Source organism: Nesoenas mayeri (assembly GCF_963082525.1).
Source record: "Nesoenas mayeri genome assembly, chromosome: 9".
In the NCBI taxonomy this organism is placed as follows: Eukaryota; Metazoa; Chordata; class Aves; order Columbiformes; family Columbidae; genus Nesoenas; species Nesoenas mayeri.
In genome coordinates this window covers 13,351,504-13,372,172 of record NC_137557.1, presented here as the reverse complement: position 1 = coordinate 13,372,172, position 20,669 = coordinate 13,351,504, and the positions used below count along the sequence as shown (strand labels likewise).

General features: G+C 53.3%; 1 protein-coding gene across 1 annotated transcript in view; it reads left to right on the top strand.

Annotated features, from left to right (window-relative positions):
- Positions 1-18,024, top strand: part of XXYLT1 (xyloside xylosyltransferase 1) — a gene marked incomplete at both ends in the record, with an annotated part of 33,664 nt that extends 15,640 nt beyond the window's left edge. Inside the window, 2 exons of the mRNA XM_080349639.1 lie at positions 4,297-4,429; positions 17,628-18,024. Of these exons, the coding sequence (XP_080205765.1) occupies positions 4,297-4,429; positions 17,628-18,024 (530 nt within the window). The remainder of the gene's footprint in view (positions 1-4,296; positions 4,430-17,627) is intronic.
- Between the last annotated feature and the right edge of the window lie 2,645 nt (positions 18,025-20,669).

The following is a 20,669-nucleotide window of genomic DNA, read 5'->3' as shown; positions in this document are numbered from 1 at the left end:
CGGGGTGCTCCTGTCTGATACCTGTCCAAGGAGGCTCCACATTGGCATGATGCACCAGGGTGCTTAGGTCCTTAAAAGCAGGTTTGCTGAGACGTGCAGGGACCCTGATACAGCAGATGGCAGGAGCAGAGCCACATCACCTGTAGCATCGGAGACAGGCATCTGTCTCAGGAGTGAGTCTGAGGTTTGGGCACAGTGTGCCCTGGCAGGGCAGTGGCGTGTCTCCTCCTGCCATGTCGCACTCTGGCTCTGCAGCCAGACCAGGTGCAGGCAGGATTTTGTACTCTGAGGAGGGAGCTGAGCTTGTGCCAACACGAGCCTGTCGATGAACTGGAGAACTACACCATCTCCAGGAGGTTTCAGTTCTTGCTGCTTCTAGTCTAAAGCTGTTAAACCACTGTTCAGTTAACAAGATTTAGACTATGCCATTTGCTGGACAGCATCTGCCCTTTGCATTGTGACCGTAACTTTCATTTCACTATTTGTTCCTGGACTCAAGTTGTTAATATTTTCACTCCTTTCCCCTTTCCAGAGTGACAGCGGCTGCTGGTGGTGGCATCCCTCTGCCCTAGATCTGCTGTGGTTTGTACAGAGGAAGCTGGTGTTCCCAAAGCAGCCTAGGGAGCTGTGCCCATAAACTTACATCTTTGGCAGCTTCCCTCAGGCTCAGTGCAGGCTCTTGCATCTCCTCCTGACTCTCCATCTATCATCCATCCACTTTCCTGTAGTTTTAAATCCGCTATTTAAATCTCTTGCAGGCCATTCCCTCAACTCAGGCTAGGGAAAAGTAGTCCTAGCCTACAGAGGCAGGCTCAAGCCTGCCCATCCATAGGCTGCAGGTCAAGAAAGGGCAATAGCTGCTGCAGAGGTGCTGGCTGCACAGCATCCCCAGAGCCCTGGCTGGGTCAGCCCAAGCAGCACTTGTCCTCCCCGTGCCCTTCTGTGGGATCACGCATTCCTGATGCTGGTCTTTCTCGCCCGGACGTGACTGGAGGGTGGGTTTGAGCCCAGCCTGGACACCAGCCCTGCTGTGGCTGCTGGTATGAGGCTGCAGTAAAAGATTATGAGTGTTAAACAGGGCCAGCCTGGGCCATAAAACTGTCACTGCTAATGGAGATCATCTCCATTTTGAGTGGCATAACTCCCCTTTACGTGCTGTGGCTGGAAGAGCTGGAGTTGAATGGCACAGAGGGTAAAATGCTGTATGGCAAAGTTAGAAAACTCACCGAGCAAAATCTCTCAGGCTTTTCCCACATTTCCAGCTGGACTCCTCCAAGCTGTTTGTGCCTAAGAGAGCACATGATTCCTCCACCCCCACATGGAAGCCAGGACAAAGCAAAATAGCATGATAAATCATAAATATTAGTGCCTGGCCCCTTGCCAGCCACAGGCAGAGAAATCGTCTTGGCCATTAATCTATCTGTGCAAGCTGCATCTGGCAAAGCAATGCTTAATGTCACCCATGCTCAGTTTTGTCTCAGTGTTGCAGTTCATGTTTGCTTCAAAAACAAGGAAAAGTACTTTGCGCTCTCTGGGTCTAATTTATTAGTGCATTTCTCCTGGGGGGCTCTGCCAGCACAGCATGGGACCAGTGTGGGGTGCTGGTGCTGGGACAGGCAGGGCTGCGATTAGAGCTTCCCCAGAGCTCAGCTTTCATTCTCTGCTGTGATTAATTGCAGTTAGTGCTCATCTGTAATTTTAGAGAACAATTGTATGACGTGCCTCACGGTTGATTTAATTGAAACCTGATGAAGCGTCAGAAGGCTGCTGTGCATGGGGGTGAGTGTGCTGGGATCCTCCTGGGAACCCCATCCCCTCTGCCCCACCTGAGAGGGCTCAGGCTCCTACCCCGCTTTGCTTGGGCTGAGCTTGTGCTGGAGGTCTGGGGGCTCCTCGCCCTGGAGATCTGAGTCTCCTCGCCCTGGAGTTTTGTGACCAGCCTGGATATTCTCAAGTGCAGTAGTGTTAAGGATTTGGGGTTTTGCACCACTGTGCTGTGGACTGCTGGGGAGGTCTGGGGTATTTGGGGTATGTCTCCTGTAGCAAGAAATCATGTGCTCTGCCTATTCATCTGCTTGGGTTGTGCTAGCGATTTCTAAGGCAGTTAGAAAGATTGAGGGAAATTGCTTTCAGGTCAAGACCTGCTTTAGCCTGTAGTGAATTACTACGCTTGGGTTTTAAATCTTTGCAAACAGAGGATTATGGTGGTGGTAAATACTAGGTAGGCCTGGGGATTGCCATACTGCCGGCTGAAGGGAGTGTGGCCTTTCCCTTTAGCAGATAGAGAGTGATGAATGTTAAAAAAATAAATTGAGATACAGCCTGGGTTGTAGCTTACATACTATTTCTCCTTGATTTATATTTCTGCTTGGATGCTTCGCGGAGTAAGCAATATATTTCATGCTTAACCTCACGGAGCTTTTTCCTTCTTAAATGAGGACAGCGTGGTAGATACAACCAATTGCCAAGAGCTTCGGATTAGTGCAGGATCTGCAAAAAATTCAGAGCTGCTGTACAGCCCAGTGTCTGCTCGAAACACAAACACCAAGTGATGAATGCATTTGAAATGGCGAAGCTGCGTTCCTGAGCCGGAGGATGACTGCCCGTGCCGGGCTGCTCTCAGTGTCTCTGCGTCTCTGCTCCCAGTGTTGGCTTTGGGGGCTGAAAACAGAGCAATTGGCCCTTGCTCTCAGCAGTGTAGCCAGCAGCCTGTCCCAGCACAGTGGGCCCCAGGGGTGAGGAAGCACAATGGTGTGAAGGCTGAAGCATGGGCAGCACCCCAGAAATGGCAGCCTGGTGGGAAGCCCTGCCCGCAGGCACAGAGGGCACAGGCAACAGGGGATGAAGGCAGATTGGGCTTGTCCCCCTGCCCGAAGGTCTGGGCAGCAGGAAGGCTGAGGGCTGTGTTTGCTGGTGGCTGTGACGGTGGTGGTGACACACACATTCAGCCTACAGGAAGCTCCAACAGCACTTGTGCATGATGAGTGGGGCCAAAACAGGTTGACAGTCTTTTTAATCCAATTAGTGTGGAGTGCTAAGCAACTTGGCCAATTTGCTCTTGACTTTTATAACACCTATAAATAGCGATGGCATTACCTAATGCCCCAGGAGAAGGCTCAACTCCATTCACAGTCTCCGAGTAGGGCTGAGCTTGGCTGGCCAGAAGATGACTATGGCTTTGCCTGGGGCTGGGGGAACCCCTCTTATGGTCCAGTTTCTCCTAGTGTTTGCATTTGTTGCATTCTACTTGGCCTGCTACAACCCATACAAGACCCTCAGATCCACCTGGGACAAGCAGTTGTGACAAGGCAAGTCTCCTGCACCCTCTCCCAAGCAACATCTCCATCAATCAGTCTTGTGCACTGCAGAGGAGACTATGACAAATGCAGGCAGGGGGCTGACCCTGTTAACAAGCTCAGGCCTGGCCTTGGTAATGATGTCCTCCAGCCTCTCCTCACTCTTGACTTTCCCACTGCAAGTGGAAGATGCTTCCACAGCTGCACGACCCTTCTTGTCTCTGACGGAGGGCCACCAGCAATAATAAAGTTTTCCAGGGTTCTGCAGAGGACCAGCAGTTCTGTGCAAACAGGGAGCTGTGACCTCTGCCCATGGGTAAGCCCATGTCAGGCTGCCAGCAGCTGATGGAATCACAGAGTCATTGTGGTTGGAAGAGACACTTAAGGTCATTGTCCAACCATAAGCTAACTCTAGCACTAACCCATGTCTCTAAGTATCTCATGAGCTTTTGCAGGTGTAACTGAGGGTGTTGTGTGGCTGATTGAATTACTGATGTTGTCTGATGGGAATTGCTCTGATGCTTCGAGACAGGGATGGATGCTGTGTGGGCTGGAGCTGGGAAATCCTCGTGGAGTTGGTAGTTTTTCCCAGGAGTAGGCAGAATAATGTGAGCATGGGGTTTTGTGTAGCTCCTTCTGCAGAAACACTACCAGAAAGGGGGAGGCTGTGCTGGAGCTACCTCTTGCTTTTGTCAGTTGTACAGAAGACTGGTCTTCTGGAAGGAAGGAGGAGACAGATAGAAGCAAGAGGTTGCCAGAAATGGTTTCTAAAGTAAATCATACCTAAAATATGCCTTGGTAAATGCTGTCATGATGGTTGAAGGTTGGTAACTTTATGCAGAGGTTGCAGCTGGATTGCATTTGCCCTGAATTGGCCAAGTCTTGCCCATGGGGCTGATTGCACCAAATCCTCATTGGGTGTGATTTGTCAAGTAGCCATTGGTAATCACTGGTTTCAGTTTTGTTTTATATAGCTGATGTTTCTTCTTTGTGCTTTCAGAAATAACACAGATCATCCAGGTAGACTTGGACTTGAAGTACAAGACCAACATCCGAGACCTGTTTGAGGAGTTTGACAACTTCCCGGAGGGAGCAGTCATTGGGATTGCCAGGGAAATGCAACCGGTGTACAGGTACAGCCCCCTCCCCATGGGGCAGAGAGGGTGGGCAGGGGGCGGCTGGCATGTCTTCTCTTCAATTTAGTTTGGTCTTTGAAAGAAAACCTAGGGGGAAGCAGTCTCCCTGCTTTAATCACTGCAGAGAGACTTAATCTGAAACTTGTAGTCTGGAATGAATGAAGTGTGCAATGTTGCTGTGGTTTCCCTATTCTCACGCACCGTCACAAGGCTTCCTGATCATTGGTGCCGAAATCCATGCGTAGATTACAGCACATTTGCTAGAGGTGTGTCCCTGCAGAGGTGTTGTGTTTGCATTCTGGGGCATCAGTTTGAATATCAGGGCTCAGAAGTTATGGCTGTGAATGTTGCAGAGAGCAGGGTTGAGATTGGGCAACAGTGAGGTTGTGGGTCCCTGGAGTGTCAGTGCACCTTCTGCCGAGGAAATATTCCCCCAGAGAATACTGAGTGGGCAACTCTGTTGGTGACCTGGGCTTGCAAGCATGAAGATAGCGCCATGGTCACTTCTCTTCAGACCCTTGGTCCATCAGCCAATGCTGACTGTGGTGGCAGCTGGCAGTGGGAGCTGTGCACCGAGGGGTGGCCCAGCTCTTCCCACTCATGGGCCACCAGTGGGTTTCAGGGACATGGGTGTTTCCAGGCTGGTGCTTAAAGAAACTGCTTTAGTTTAGGCTGCATTGTTCCAAGGATGAACTTCAGGTTTTGTTTTAATCCAGGGTGAATCAGATTATCAACTCAGGATGTCTTGGTGGCTTCTCAAAAGCAGAGCTTGAGCATCTGAGATGGCTTAGCTAGATTTGCTAATCCTAATGAAAATGTTCTTGGAGAAAGATAAAAAAGCTTAAGCTGAGTGTCTTTTCCTTGCCTATTGGAAGTGTTGTTAGTGAGAGCAATCCTAAGACATGTCCAGCAGCATTCTTGGGCAAAGCTTGAGCTGCAAAGGACTGAAGCAGTCATTGCTCCTGCATGTGCATCTGGATGGAACGAGGGTGGAGACAGAGAGAAGTTCACCAGCAGGGGACTCATGGTCATTAATCACCACCAGTTGTTTCTTAGAAGCCCAAGCCAGCTCAGGACATACTCACAAGAGTATTTCTGGTTGCCTAAACTGCAGAAATCACTGCTGTTCCCAGGCTGGAAAAAAGACAACTCTGTGCCCATGGTAGAAGTGTCACCTCCCCTCCCGGCTTGTGCTCTTGGCAGGGAGAGCTGGGGCCAGAGAAACGTGAATGCCAAGGTGTCCTCTCTCTAGGACAGCACCACACTTGGAGCATGGAGGGCTCCTGCATCCTCTTTGGGTGTCCTGGCAGGATTTTAGTGCCCAGAATGGTAAATCCAGCCTCAGTTAATCATACTCAGCTACTAGAGTTTAAAGCAGGATGGAGGCAGCAGTGGCAGCCGGGCACAGCCATGGAGCCGTGTCAGATTGTCAGCTTCAGTCAGCACTGCCCAGCACGGCCAGTCCCATTTGTTAGTGGTGCAGCCTGTGATGGAACAAATTGGTTTTTGCCTGCAATTAGTCCACAGTGAAATCACTCCATGTTTGTGTCTCTGCATGGATCAGCTTTGCATTATTTCCACACGCAGTTAGGGAGCAGAGAAGGTAACTCACTGCCTGGATGTGGCTTGTGGGACCAGGCATGCCTTGGGGGGACCGAGTTAAGCTTTGGGGTGCTCTGCTGAAGGGTGAGGTCTCCGGCACGGCAGGGGACAAGACACGAGACCACAGGGCTGACTGCTGAATATCTGACCCAACCAAAGCCATATTCTCCCACCTCCTGCCACCCGCGGTGGGGACAAACAACCCAAGCAATAAAAGCCCTCACAGGATGCATTTTTGGACTGAACTTTCTGTTGTTGCAGTTTTGACATTCTGGGTCAGTTTGGGCTATGTTGTGCTTTTCTTCTTGTGCTGTTTTGATCTTCGTGTGAAAACAAGTTCCCGATCGCTCTTGTCGCCAGAACCCCCAGCGCGGGGCGAGCTGTGCAAACGCCAGCCTGCCCTCCCGCCCCGTGGGGCTCCCACCTCGCTGCTAAAAGGCTTTCCAGACGAAAACACGAGCTGGCAAAGCGTGAGTGTCTTTGTGAGAAAAAAAGAAAAAAAATCTTCGCTATTTTTATACTTTTAGCAAGATAAAAACACATTGTAGGTGTGAAATAAGAGGTGCCAGCTCCAACTGTGTGATTTGCCACGTGCACAGGCTTGAAGGAAGTTGGGAAGGTGGTTGTGGGGGAGAAGGAGGGCTAGGGGGGCAAGGCAGGGTCTCTCCATTGCCACTCGCTTTTTCCTCCGCACTTCACGTAACTCTGCCACACCAGCTGTGCCCAGGGGGATTTATCTCAGCAATGCTGCTTTGTACTCAAAGCCTTCCCAGCATAGGCAGCAAGGTGACGTGATTGGATTTGGAGCTGAAGGAGATGTCAGTGTCCTGGTGCCTGCTCCCACAGCACACCAGGACGTGTTTTCCAAGCAGGACACGGTGTCTGGGGCTGTGCACGGTGGCTGGAACTCTGCAGCAGCATGACTGCACCCTTGCTAGGAGGTGGGTGGGTATGAACCATGGCTGCACCAGCACACATTCAACACCAAGGCCTTAAAAGCAGGGTAGCAAGTGTGGGACAAAACATCAGAGAGCTTGGGGTGAATCAGCAGAGCTTTCCTGAGCTTGGTTACGGAGCTGTGGACAGGCACTGTGGGGCAGGGTGAGCTGCTCTGGCTTGGAAAGGTCTGGGTGCCATCTTCCCATCTCCGTAGCAATGGGGAAGATGGATGGAGATCAGCCCACTTGGCTTTGTTGGATCCTTTTTACCTTTTAGGCCCATCAGAGAAGGTAAACGGTTGCAGACCAGTGTGTTTTGTAGGCGACGCACCATTTTCTGGGAGGCAGTGCTGTTCCCACCAGCAGCCCGCTGGCTGTCCAGCTGTAGGCTGCTCTTTCCAGGCACAGACTGGGGCTGCTCCGGCTGCTGCACTGGTGCACCCAGCAGTGCTGGGCACAGACGCTTACGGGAAACGGAGGAGTGAGAAAACAGCAAATAGGAAATGTCCTGGAGCCTGCTTGCACATCCTGAAGGTAGGGGGAAACCTCCAGACAGCAAACAGGATGGCACAGGAGCGTTTCCACTCGTTTGAGTCATGCTGAAACAATGCCCGGCCACTGTTTGTCTTGGACAAACGCATTTCTCTAAGCAACAGGATCTCCTGGCCCTCCTGCGAGGCAAACGCTGGGGTTTAACTGTTGCGCAGCCTGGGGCTGGCCTGTCCTTTGGGGTCACTTGGGGGGATTGGAGTGGCCTGTGAGGAGCAGTAGCTCCTGCTGAAGCGGTACGTGGATGTCCCCCCAGATCCGCCTCCCCGCCGTGCCCCAGAGGGCTGTGTCTGGCAGGGGCTCCTGGGTGCAGAGAGGGGGCCGCAGGAGCCCATGTCTGGTCCGAAAGGCTTTCCATGCAAGGAGGTGCTTCTGCAGAGATAACGTTAATTAGAAGTCCTGTTGTCCCCTGCAGCATTTCAGCTCCTCAGGTGTGCTGCCAGGCTATGTATTTATGTTGTGCTGGGGCTTCTGTGCCAGATCCTGGCCAAACTGAGAAGTCCAGGCCCTCCTGTGCTCTTGCCCTGCTAAGAAGTGTACAGGCAAGAGTTGCAGATGCAGGCAGGCAAGCAAAAGGTCACTTTCCCTGGGGCATGCTTGGCCTCGGAGCAGTGTAGCCGTGGTCCTTGCTGCGATGGGGCTGAGTGATGGCCAGGTGACCATGTCCTGCTGTAGATCAGCCTCCAGAGCGGGCGTGAGCTGCAAGGGCTGTGCCTGGGGCACCTCAGGTGCATGGGGACATGGTGGAGGTCTCCATCAGAGCACAGTGAGGGCATCCACGTGTGGGTGCTGCTGCAGCATAGGCCTCTGTGCCAGGCCAGCCCAGCCTCCCTGTTTCAAAGCCGCCCCACAGCTGAGATGAACAGAGTGGGGAAACACTGTGGCACTCCCAAAAATGTCCTGAGAACTCTCCAGTTACAAAAAACAGAGCTTAGGCTCTATTTTTAATGAGTTTCCTGGTTATAGATCCCTCCGGTCACGCTGGTGGCGTGCAAGAGGAAGCAGAGCAGTGATATTGATTGCACAGCTGCTCTCGGCAGCCTCGGGCTGACCCCAGACCAGTGCACCACACCACGCTCCCACTGCCATCCCCACAGCCATCCCTGCCTCTTCCCTTCCTGTGTGGGGCCGGTGCTGACCCTACAGTGTTGTGGTGGAGGCTGGGTTCCCACCAGTGCCAGCACCGCCGGGGGCCATCAGTGGTGCCCCCGCAACACTTGCCTTGAGGTCTCTTTGGGAAGAACTTAACCCACAGGTCCTCAGGCAGGTGCTTTTATGACATTACTCCATCTGGGAGCAAGGTACCTTCTAGCTGCCTGTGATGTTGGACCTCAGGAGAGGTCCCAGATCTTCTCGGGTCCAAAGATGAATGCAGCTGGGGCTGGAAGAGTGGCTGCTGCCTCCATTCCTGCTGCTGGGTGAGATCTTCACTGCTGTCCCCTGGGACAAGAAGCTAATGACAGCTGGAGGCGTCTTGGGAATCCACAGTGCTGGAAATGATAAAGTTTGTCCTGCAGGAAAGGATATCTACATTAAAGGGACAGCTACAGACTACAAAGCGCCGACACTTGAGTCGTTGTGTGGCTGCAAGGGCATTCGCCTTTTCTTCTGCCTAAAACCTAGGGAGAGCCTGAACAGGACGTTATTTTGTGGAAAGGAAGAGCTTTGTTCCTGCTTGTGATTGTGTGGGAGCTGATGCAGGTGACCTGTGTGCTGGGTTTGTTTTGAGAGCTGGTAAAATAACCCTCAGAAGCCCATTAAGGAGTGGAAGCAAGCCTGTGCAATTTCTGCAGCCGGAGGCACGGCACTTGCAGTGCTCCGTGTTTGCTGGGAGCTCAGCGGCAGCACTGCTAACTCAGTTAGGCAGATGTTTGGAAGAGGAATGGAGTTATTCTGGGCTGTGAGCAGTCTAATGCTGAATCCACAGCCAGGCCAGGCTGCTGGCACATCTGGGCTGAGACGGTACGTCCTGTACCTTCTCCTGAGATTAAAGAAAAAAAATACTGCTGACAGCTGCAAGCAAGGAGGAGCAGCTGTATTCCCTGGGTATCAGCTTAGGCAGTGGTGGTGGCTGTAGAATACAACAGTGCAGGTGGGCTGTTGCCTGGGATGGAGCTTTCCAGAGTTGCAGATAACCATCTCCAGCAGGCAGGTCCTCCTGCCTGGAATCGCCTGATTTCCTGAGCTCCTCATGCAGGCAGGTTGCCCTGACTTGGAGACTTTGCTCTTTTCCAACTGCTTCTGCCCTGGGGGAGCAGGGCTCTGTGTTTCCCAAGCCCCTCAGCTGGCAAAGGCAGGAGAATTTGCTGTGTCTGTGCTCCGCCAGGTATGGTGGTGCCAATGCTGCCTGCCCATAGTCCTGCGAGCCGGACCCATCGCACTTTGGAATTTAAACCATTTTGAGGCTTTGGCTTTTTTTGTGGCAAGTGCTGCTGCTTTATGAATGGGGGACTGGTTCTTGGAATTCTTTCGCAATGGCTGGCAAAAAGCAGCCAAAATTACAGAACAAGCAGAACCTGCAAGGAGCTGGCAGCAGAATTGATTTCAGGAATTCAGCTTTACTTTCTGATTAAAAAATGTCTGAGAAGGTAAAGGGTTTTGTTGTTTACATCTGGGCACATCATTAATATGTAGGACCCATTTCATTTATTCCCATTAGTAAGCAAACCTGAAATGTCATTTAAACACAATGAATAAATTTGACAAGATCTGGCAACTGCAACTATGCATTGATTAGCATGAATACTATTAATAACATTAATACTATTATCTGTCCCTTTTGAGATTTTGGGCATTAGAAACATATTTTCCATCAAGCAAGACATTTGTGTGTGTTTGAGGAAGGCAGTGAGGACCCTCCAAACATGGGTTCAAGCTTTTCCTCTGAGGACTTTGATGTCCTGCAAAGAGCACATGTGGGTGATTGCAAGGGCTGCCTGAGATACTTGCTGTGACTTTGCTATGGGTTTTTTTGTTTGCACACAAGTCCAGGGTATGTCGGGTGAGCATGTATCAGTTACCATACCTGCACTTGTCTTCAACTCCTGAGCTTCCCTATTTCATCTCCTGAGCATCTCAGTTTCAGTGTCTAAGTGGTAGGTGTCACGCCAGTGGCATCTTGGGGTTGCTGAGTAAGGGCTGTGCTGGTAGATCATCAGCCCCTGCATGCTGAACATCATGAGCAGTGGTGAGATCCAGCTGGGTGTCTGCACAATGGTTGTCATCTTCAGTGCTTACTTTTTTGTCATGGGAGAGCATGAACTGAAGAAAGACCAGGTCCATGCTGGGCAATGATGCTTTTTGGGTGGTTACAGCTTAGTTTGAGGCTGCTAAGAAAAATGCTGTTCATGGGCAATGGCAAGGCTGCAGGTGGCCTGTGCAGTGCAGCTATTCGTGACTCCTTGCACCCAAGTGAAGGTTTTGCAGCATGGTCGGGAGGAGAGTCTGGGCTATAGTGCTAGCAGAGGTCTCAAACCAGCCCAGCTTGGCTCTTCAGTCTGCTCTAGAAAGTGTCTGCTGGAGCTGAGCATCTGGAGGTGCGCTGGGAGGAGTGGATGGGGCTGCTCTGGCAGCTGGAGGGCGGCTGGTGCCAGCCAAGGGCTTCCTCACCAGCACTTGGTGGAGAAGTAGCTGCCAAGAGCTGAAGCCCTTTGATGGAGGAACAGACAAACAGCAGGAAATTGAGAGGCTTTGCTGCACGGCTGTGATGCTTTCTGGAGCACTGAGGTGCTGAGGCCACACGGGGAAGCTCGCAGCAGTCCTCTGGAGGGTTCCCACAACGCCCTCCCACTCTCCAAATCACAGTGACGGTTCCCCCCATGCCGGAAATCCCCCATAGCAGCACAGTGTCCCACGGCTGGCACTCCCGAACAGGGATGAGGGATGGAGGCCTTATATTTCTCCTCCTCACAGCAGCAGGGGAGCATCTGTGAAGGGAGAGCATCTCCCCTGTTCTGAGAGCCCCATTGATGGGCAAGGGTGGCCAGGGCAGGCAGGAGAGCCTGCTGGAACAGAGTCCATTCACAGTCGTTAACAGAAATCTGCCATTTTGGCAGTAATTAGGCCCATGTTGTTTTAGTGTGCCCCCGTCCTTCCCCAGCACCAAATGACCAGGAGGTGTGACACACACAGCCTGTTGCTCTGTGCCACAGCCAGTGCCACGGGCGTTTGGTCTGTAGAGGGAGGGAAACTGGTGTGTCCCAGACACGGTGATTTCTGGTCCCATATCTACTCGGAGGGTGATTTTAGCACCAGAGTAGGGTGTGAAAATTTTAGATGATGAGGGGGACTGGCCTTGAAAATCCATCTCCCGGGGAAGGGTTTCACATGCGAGCTGTATTCACAAGTTGCTACTAATCATCTATTTAAGAGTTCCCATTTTTGGACTGCTAAGTCCATGCAGAAATGTAATCATCGAGAATCAATTTGCTGCTCCAAATACAGGGCTTTTAAAAGTTTGGCATGCAGACCATGCTCTAGTAGAGACCAGCGCTGTACAGACATAATTTGTGCATTACGTGAGAAGTTTATTAAGGAATTACTGAAGTCTTCATTGAAGAGCTCAGTCTGTCGGTTCTCAGCGTTTTGCGAGGGAGGGCGGGTGGTGCTGCCTGAGCTGGGCCCTCGCTCTGAACCCATCGGAAGAGGGTAAGGTTGTCCCAGTGAGCACACCGAGGCATGCTGCCCCTTGTCCCAGGCTGGGAATTGGGGTTGCTTTGCCCCAGGGTGGCGTATCTCCCTGTAGAGTGAGCATGTGGCTGTGTCGGTTATGTCCTTGCACATCTCTGGGTGTGCGGTGCCCCCGAGAAGCGCAGAGCCGGGATTTCCTGGGTTACACAAGCTGCTCAGCCTCAGCTAAGGAGCTCTGGGCCAGGCTGGTACTGAACCTGCCGCCCTAGCTCCTTAAGGGGTTTAGCATTTGCACATGGGAAGGAAGCTATTAGCAACAAGGGCCGCGTTGTTGCAGTCTCCGTCTGCAGCAGGGCTGAGCTCGCCTGGCCGGGGTCTGGCAGTGCCAGGGCAGGCACAGGGAGCCTGGGCCACATCCTGCTCTGGGTGCAGCCCCAGGGCAGCTGCCTCACTCCAGCTGTGGCAGAAACTGGGAAGGGTCTGTCTTCACTACAGTAATGCCGTTTGGTGGTGGGGGCTGGAGGAAGGAGACAGCCTTTTCTGAGCGTGAATCTTGGTCAGAGTGGTGGTCAGGGGCTGCCACACTGGAGTTTAGCCAAGAGGAGGAGAACGGTGCTGGGAGGTTTCTTGGCTGCGCTCTTACTTCTTGCTGAGGATTAGAGGAGAAGCAACCATCATCACCTAGATGGATGACTCTGTCATCCCCATGCCATCTCCACTGCCCGTGCCCTCTCCTCAGGGAGGGACAGAAGCCACTGCTGGGGGCTCCTCCAGTCTACTGTGCAAGCCAGGTTGCTTTTCAGCCTATATCTGTTGTCCCCAGAAGCCCTTAGAATTATTTATCCCCTCTCTTTGCTGTCTCCCACTCCATTTCAAACACGTCCCCCTGCGCCCCCCTGCCTGCCCGGGAGCGCTGGCAGCAGCACCGTGCAGAGGAGCACGACACACTCGCGCCTCGTTGCTTATTACACAGGAACAGCGGCGTTTGCCAGCAGCTGCAGCTGGGGATAACACCACCAGCCGTCTGCTTTCTGGCTCAGGAACTGAAAAGCATATTTTGATGTAGGAAGAGCGTGTGCTTGTTGTTTTAGTTGGTGTTTGGGCTGGCAGAGCTGCTGTCAGAGTGGGGCAAACAGGGACGGCCATCAGTCCGTGTGTCCCTTGGGTGCCAGGAGGCTCATGCCTGGCTGGATGGGGCTCAGTGACAGTGTGTGTCCTCAAGGTGCTGGGCTGTTGTTTCTGCCTGACCTGCCCTCTCAGGCAAATGGCCCGAACTCTGCCAGTCCTGGCAAGAGACGGGAGCAAAGCGGTGAGTTTACTGGTCCAGGGATGTTTATTGCATACAGAATCTTGCAGACTCTTTATTTATGCGGGTTTGTCCTGTGGCTGTTGGCTTTGCTTCCCCCTTTGGTGAGGGAAAGGTCATGCATCCTTCCTCCCCTGGTACCACGCTTGTGCAGTGCATGTGCGTGGTGCACAGCAGCGTTTGGAGACTCCACAGCCTTCCAGGAGCATCCTCTGACTGCAGCCACCCTGGGGCTGGCCTGGCATCTGCTTTCACTTCACTTCTTTTTGACCCAGCTCCTCATTTCCCCAGCTGCAGCGCCTCAGGGGAATCCCACAGGCTGACATATTGCTGGCGATGCATCTGCATGAGGAGGATCCATAACCCCATCAGCAAGGCCAGCGGTGGCTGCGCAGCTGGTGGTGGAGGTGCAGCCCCTTGAACGCCTCGGGTGGGTCCAGGCACTCAAGCCCAGTCTGCTGCCTGTGGGACCAGTGCTTCGGGCTTGCTGTTGGTCACCGAGCTGGCACTATCACCTCCACCCTGTCGCTCCTGCCAGCAAGGGCACCCTGCTGCTTTGCCAGCAGTTTCCAGCTCATCCCATGAGGTTGTCCCATAAATGAGTGCAAGTTCATGGGTTTGGACAAAGTCTTCCCCCCACCCAGCATTTGCCCCTTGCTGTGCAGGAAAAGGACTTGGAAATACAGTTGATAGGTAGAACAGTCCCTTCTCCCCTGGCAGCTGTCCCCAGGAATGCACTTTAAAGGGTGAGATGGCAGCTCTGCAACCCGGAGCTCATGACTGCGGCGTGTGAGGCTGGGGAGGCACAGCTGAGCGCCTTGTGCTTGGCCAGCAAGGGAAGTCCTGGTGGAAGCAGGTTTTTTTATCTGGGCTGCCTGGGCCCGGCCTTTGAATGCTTGGAAATGCTCTTCTCCAGATGTTTCCTAGCACACGCCGGCTCTGTTTATAAACAGCTCCTCAAAGCAAAGCCCGTCAAGGCTGCAGGCAGGCGCTCGCGGCAGCGGCCCCACACGGCTCCCCTGCACCCCGCTATGGGGTCGGGGGCCTGGGGTCACTTTTTCCCTCCCTGCTAGAGGAGCCAGGGTGGTTAACAAAAGCACAAAATTCCTCCTCTTCCTTTCTCCTCCCCTCCTCCTGGCCAGCAGCTTCCTGCCCCGTTGCCTCCCAGCAGTGCCGGCATCTCCGGCTGCCTTCCTGCCCCGGCTCTCGCTGCTGGGGAGCGGGGAGCAGGGCACCCCAGAGCCCAGGCTGGGGCACACTGGGGCTGCCTGAGCCGCCTGTCGCAAGGGAGATCCCGGCTGCTACAGGGGCTTGGGGTGGAGAGATGTCTCCATTGCATCCAACCAGCGGTTTGGTTCATTAATGGAGAGTGGTTGTCTTGGAGGGGCTGCACCCCCAGCAGCCCAGCGGCTCCCTGGATCCTGGCAATGCACTCGTCAAGCCTCTGGGATTTTCCCCCCTTGTTTTGCCAAAATTTAAGCCAGGTGCCAAGGCAGGTGTCATACAGGACAGAGCAGTGCGGGACGTAGGCTGGGTCAGCTCTTTGGTGGGTTGCTGTGTTTCCCCAGCCCTGTCTCCTCCAAAGAAAATGATCCTCATACCCACTGCTCTTTCCTCTTCAGGCTGGGTGGAGGTACCTTTCAACCACACTCTTCTCTGTCCCGGCCTCTGCAGAAGGACAGTGCCAAAACCCTCCAAAAGAGGGAAAAAAGCTGAGCAAAATCCAGGCAAAACAGATGCTGCTGCCAAAATACCTTTCCCTTGGTTGGCCTGAGCCCAGCGCTGTGACGCGTTGCCGTGAGCAGGTTCCCGAGCCGTCGGTGCTGTGGAGCCGCCCACAGCTCGTTGCATCCTGGATCTCGCTCCAGCATCGCTCTCCAGGGACGGCCTGTCCTCCCGCTCCCCACGTGCGCTGTGGGGAGGATGGTCCCGTCACGGCAGCGCTGGGAGGAAGGGCTCATCAATTGCTGCCGGTCAGTCCGTCTCCTCTCCCTGTAGAAAAGGGCACGTTGCTCCATTCTTATTATCAGCCATCACCGAGTAATCCAGTGGGGAACATCATTGCTCAAAAATTGAGTCATTTGGTATAGATCTGCTTGTCCGCCACCATGGCCTGGCTGCTGCAGCAGGGCAATGCTGAGGACTCCAGCAGTCGCCTTTTCCCTGTTCTAGCTGCTTGCAGGAGCTGTAATCTCATCCCTTAGCTTAGGCAGTACGTGTTTTTGGAGGTAAGAACTTGAAAGGACTAGTTGGCTCAGCTGCTGTAGAGCTGGAAAGGTGCCTCCCTCTGTGGCACCACTCCCCTTCTCTCTCCTGCCAGCTTCCAGCATTGGTTTTTGGGCATGGAGGTGGCTTTCCTGGCACTGCTAGGGAGAGGCAGAGAGAGCAGAGTATGCAGAGATGGGCTTGAGCCAGTCACCGCTCAGACCCTTGGACCTGATCAGTGCTAGGCTGGACCTTGTCTTTGCAAGTTGAGCTTCCCTCTAATGCTGCATGGAGAGCACTTTGCCTTCCTTTTCTTATGAGCATCCACAAGTCATTTTTGCAGTGGCCTGGCGCCTGTCCCCGAGACATAACTGCTCTTTGCATGGGCAGAGCTTTTTTATCTCTTCCCTGCCCTTTAGATCAAACAAGCATTGCTGCCCAGGGGCTCTGATGAGGCAGCAGGTCCTCTGCTCCCCTTCCCCAGGAGGCGTGGAGACAGCTGCTCAAAAACAGACCCCTCCTTCTTTCCATGGGAAATTAGCACTTGGAAAAACCCTTTCCATCCTGAATCAGATGAAAGGGAGTGGTGTAAAGACCCGTAATGAAATGAGAATCTGAAACATCTAAATGGAAAGTTGTGAGAAAGTGATGCTGCACGATGGTTGTGGTTCTCTGGATCAGGAGAGAAAAAAGATGCTCACAGTGACATTATTGGTAGATCCACAGTTTCTGCTGGGGTAATTCTGTGGTGGCTGCTGAATCCCAGCTCTTGCCTGGACAAGGCTCCTCACAGTCCTGTGCTGTCCTGGCTCCTCTCAGGACCCAAGGGGCTATCAGACAGTGGAATGGGGCCACAAGTCCCTCCTGCCCTCCTCCAAACCACAGGCTCAGCCACCTCTCAGATCCCTGGTTTTGCAAGCTCTCAGCTCCTTGGTTTTGCAGCAGAGGATGCTGCTTGGGGGCAGAAGACCTTCAGTCTGAATGAGAGTGATTTTCTGGGGCAGATTCAACCCCAGCTGCCCAAGTAACAGCATAGGATTAATTCAGTTCCTGCACATGGGAGCAGCCGGTGTGCTTATGGTGACGTGTGCTTATGGTGGGGTGTGTGTATACTGGAGTGTGTGCAACACCCCAGGGCTGAGGAAGGAGCCAAAGACATTTTTGGGCTACTTGCTTAGGTAGTCTAATTTTTTCTCATTTGACTCACCCTCTGGAGTTAGTTTTGTGTGTTGCTGGACTTGCACCACTCTCTTCTCCTTGGCAGATAGAAATTAGCTGGTGAAGATCGTGTCTGCAATGGCTGCTACAGCTGAGCATTCCCAGGGCTGCAAATGCTGAAGGCAGTGCATATGTAGCTAATGAGATTAAGGAGATGTTGCCACTGGACTTATTTTTTTATTTCTATTTTGAATAAATATTTTTGCCATTTGGATTTTTTTCAAGCCTTCTTTTTCCACAGCCTCAAGCTGGGGCCCGTCTTTAATCTGAAGCTTCCCTGTAATTGAGTAATGATAATAAAGATGCTATGAGCTCTGCTGCTGAGATCCTGTTCCCTGCAGGACATCTCCCTGATGTGTACCAGCCGTGGGGGCACTTGTGGTGTTCGCCCCGGGTGCTGGGGAAGTGGTTTCATCTCCTTGCAGAGCTGTGTGAGCAGTCATGCGATGCTCTGTCCTCTTGGCTCACCAGAGCAATGCTGGTACAAACAAAAGGGGCTTTAGGAGAGAGGAAGAAGAGTGGTTTGAGGTCTGGGCAATATCCTGTGGGGGAGGATGGAGAGAGCCGCAGCCCATGAAGCACTGGGCTGCTCTGGGAGGCTGGGTACCTCCAGCCAGCAGAAGCCCTGTGAGATCCCTTGGGTGGGCGGTAGATCCTGTGTGTGATCTGACCCTGCCCAGACTTGAGATGGCTGCTCTTCAGGCTGTGCTGTCTGAGTCCCCTGTTCCTGTTCTTCCTCTCTTTGCAGGCACACATTCTGGCAGTACCGCCGTGAGAATCCCCAAACCAAAGTGGGGGAGCCCCCTCCTGATGGGCTGCCCGGCTTCAACAGCGGCGTCCTGCTCCTGAACCTGGAAGCCATGAGGCAGTCCAAGCTCTACAACCAGCTGCTGGAGCCCGCCATGGTGCAGAAGCTGACAGAGAAGTACCACTTCAAGGGCCACCTTGGGGACCAGGATTTCTTCACCATGGTGGGGATGGAGCACCCAGAGCTCTTCCATGTGCTTGACTGCACGTGGAACCGGCAGCTTTGCACGTGGTGGAAGGACCATGGGTACAGCGACGTGTTCGATCAGTACTTCCAGTGCGAGGGTGAGGTCAAAATCTACCACGGGAACTGCAACACCCCAGTCCCTGACGACTAGGGCCACCACTGCCCCCGGGAGCAGCTCTGACTGCAGCAAGCCCTGCAGAGCCATGGTGGCTGCACCAGCAGTCCCTCAGGAAGGATGGCCAGCCCACTGCATCCCAGGGATCCCAAAAGCATCAGTACCCCACTGCCTGTAGCCTCACCCTCCAGGAACCACAGTCTGCTGGTTGGAGCAGGACATCCAGAGTCTCCATGCCCAGGCCCAGCTCCTGGCTCTGCTTGGGGCACGTCCATGGTTCCTGTCTGTGGCCCAGCTACCAGGACAGGGGGACAGCAGAGGGGCCATCAGGCGACCGCTGGGTTTGCAGGGTGCTGCCTCCATGGGTGCTGTGCAGTCTTGTCTAATGAGCAGCAGGAGGCCTCAGCTGGGCAGTTGGGTTTTGTTTTGTCATTCCTTGATGGCCCATTGCTGCACCTCACACAGAGTATCCATCTGGTCTGTCTGGAGAAAAGACACTGTACTCAGGTCATCTTCCTTTTGAAGCATTCCAGAAAGGCAAGAGGGTATTAAAGACTTAAAAGGTGCTGTAAATTGGGTTACTTACAAACAAAAATTGAACGCTAGACGAGCTTTAAAGCCTTCCATTGGTGGTTCTTAGCAATAAAAGCTTTACTGCCCTGTCTTGTCTTAAAAGCGTTCAGTGAGCGTGTATCAATAGGTTCATTTTTCTAGTTTTGCCTTTAACCTTTCATACAACAATAAAACTGCAGATGTAAAACACGCTCGGCTGTTTTTCTGCGGCACAACTGACGTCCTGTGCGATGGGAGGCTTGTGCTCTTTTTATCGTGATTAAAAAGTAATTGATGTATATCTGTTGGGCAGCTGAATGTGGTGCCCCATGTATTATAGATGATCACTGTGCTTAATTCCACACCTGTCCCAAGGGAGTGATACAAATAAATGGGCTGGCACATGAAGTGGATTTTAAATAAAGATCATCCTCACCATAGCCAGGCTTGGTCTGGAAGGAGGTGGGAGATGCCTGTGCTGAGACTGAGCGGGCTGCAGCCCTGTACACCCTCAAATAAATCCTGTGTCAGCTGGCCCAGCCGTGCAGGCAGGCTCCTGTGCAGGTCGCTGACAGAGGAGGAGCTGACACACGTGTTAACCCACTGCCAGCCCTGATTTTTTTTACACCAAGCCAGCCTGTGCCCATATGTGTGTCTGTGTGTCCATCGGTGTGACATACATGTGCAATAGAGAGGGATTAGGACTTAATTATGGCTTGACAGCCGCACAGTACGTGGCAGGAGTTTCCTGGGATCCTTCCCTCATGTCTGTGAATAAACATTTCCCTTTATGGAGGGAGAGGCTCTCCTTCCTCTCTCCAGCCGATGCGAGGGGCATGGCAGGCTGCAATGCGGGCTGCAGCTCTAACCTGACCCTCTCCCATTTGCTGAACTCTGGTCCATTTCCAAGTAGCATACAAGCTCTCCTTTAAGTATTTTCACATCCCTAAGGAAGGAACTGCAAAGAGGTGATTAAGGTTTAGTGACAGCAGCAATAACCTGCTGTATTAGACTCAACATTTTCACCAAAATCCAAGGCAATCAGGCCTTGCTAGGCAAGGCAATCAGACGGAGGCTGCAGTGGGGCAGGTGATGCACTGTGGTGATACACCCTGAAGGACGAGGGTCTGCAGCAGCTGAGCCAGACAGAGCTGCACCTGTGCCCAGAGAGCTCGCACCCTGCGGGGGCTCCTGGGGGAGGTTTGCTTGGCCCGTGCCCGCTCTGATTTAGGTGTGTGCTGGGTGGGAATGGCTGCAATGAGCCCTGGGAGCCACCCACCTTGCCCCTGCCCTGCCAGTGCCACGCTGTTCTCCTGGGCTTGCCGGGCAAAACAGAGAGAGGGCAGGGCTTGCTGGTGCGGTGTCACGGTCCTATGGTTGGCTTCAGCACTTTGTCACCACCCTGGCATGTCCCTGAGGCCCCTGCGATTGCCCAAAACAGCTCCCAGCTCTGCCTCATGTGCAGACCCCTTGCTGTGCTTGGGGTGCTGCTGGGGGGGCTCAGCCCTGTACTCACTGGCTGGAGCACGACAGTGGCACTGGTGACACACGGGACCTCGTGTGCCAGGGCAGGACCTTGCTAGCAGTTTGGAAATGGCCATGCTGGAAAGACAGGCCAGGTGGCTCCTGTCACCTGCCCTGGGGAGCGGCAGGATGATGAGCAAACAGCTTTTCCATGGGGCTGAGCAGCCCTGGGGTGTCTCTGGGTGCGAGGGCTGGCCTGAAAGCACCGTGATGGTTTGGGATGGCATTGCCACAGGGTGACACCAAGGCTGCCAGCCTTGGGAGCCAGAGCTGTGTCGGGCTGAGTGCCCCCCTGCCCCATAGCCACCCCTGGAGCTGGGGCCGGTGCTGGGCACCCTCTACCTGCGGATGCTCTCCACAGGGTTGGGAGCACCTTTCCCTCTCTGAGGGGGCTCTGGGAGCTGCAAGGTGGGGTTCTGCATTCATGTGGCCACCCCAGGGCTGAAACATTTTCCTTAGGCATTTTGCAAAAAAAAGTGTTTCCATTTTTTTCTGTGCATAATGGCAGTCCACTGGGAAACTCACTACAGTTTTTCAGCTGAGAAAAATGTAGTAAGTGAAACATTTAATTCAGCTTGGCGTGGTTTTCCCCAGGCACCGCAGAC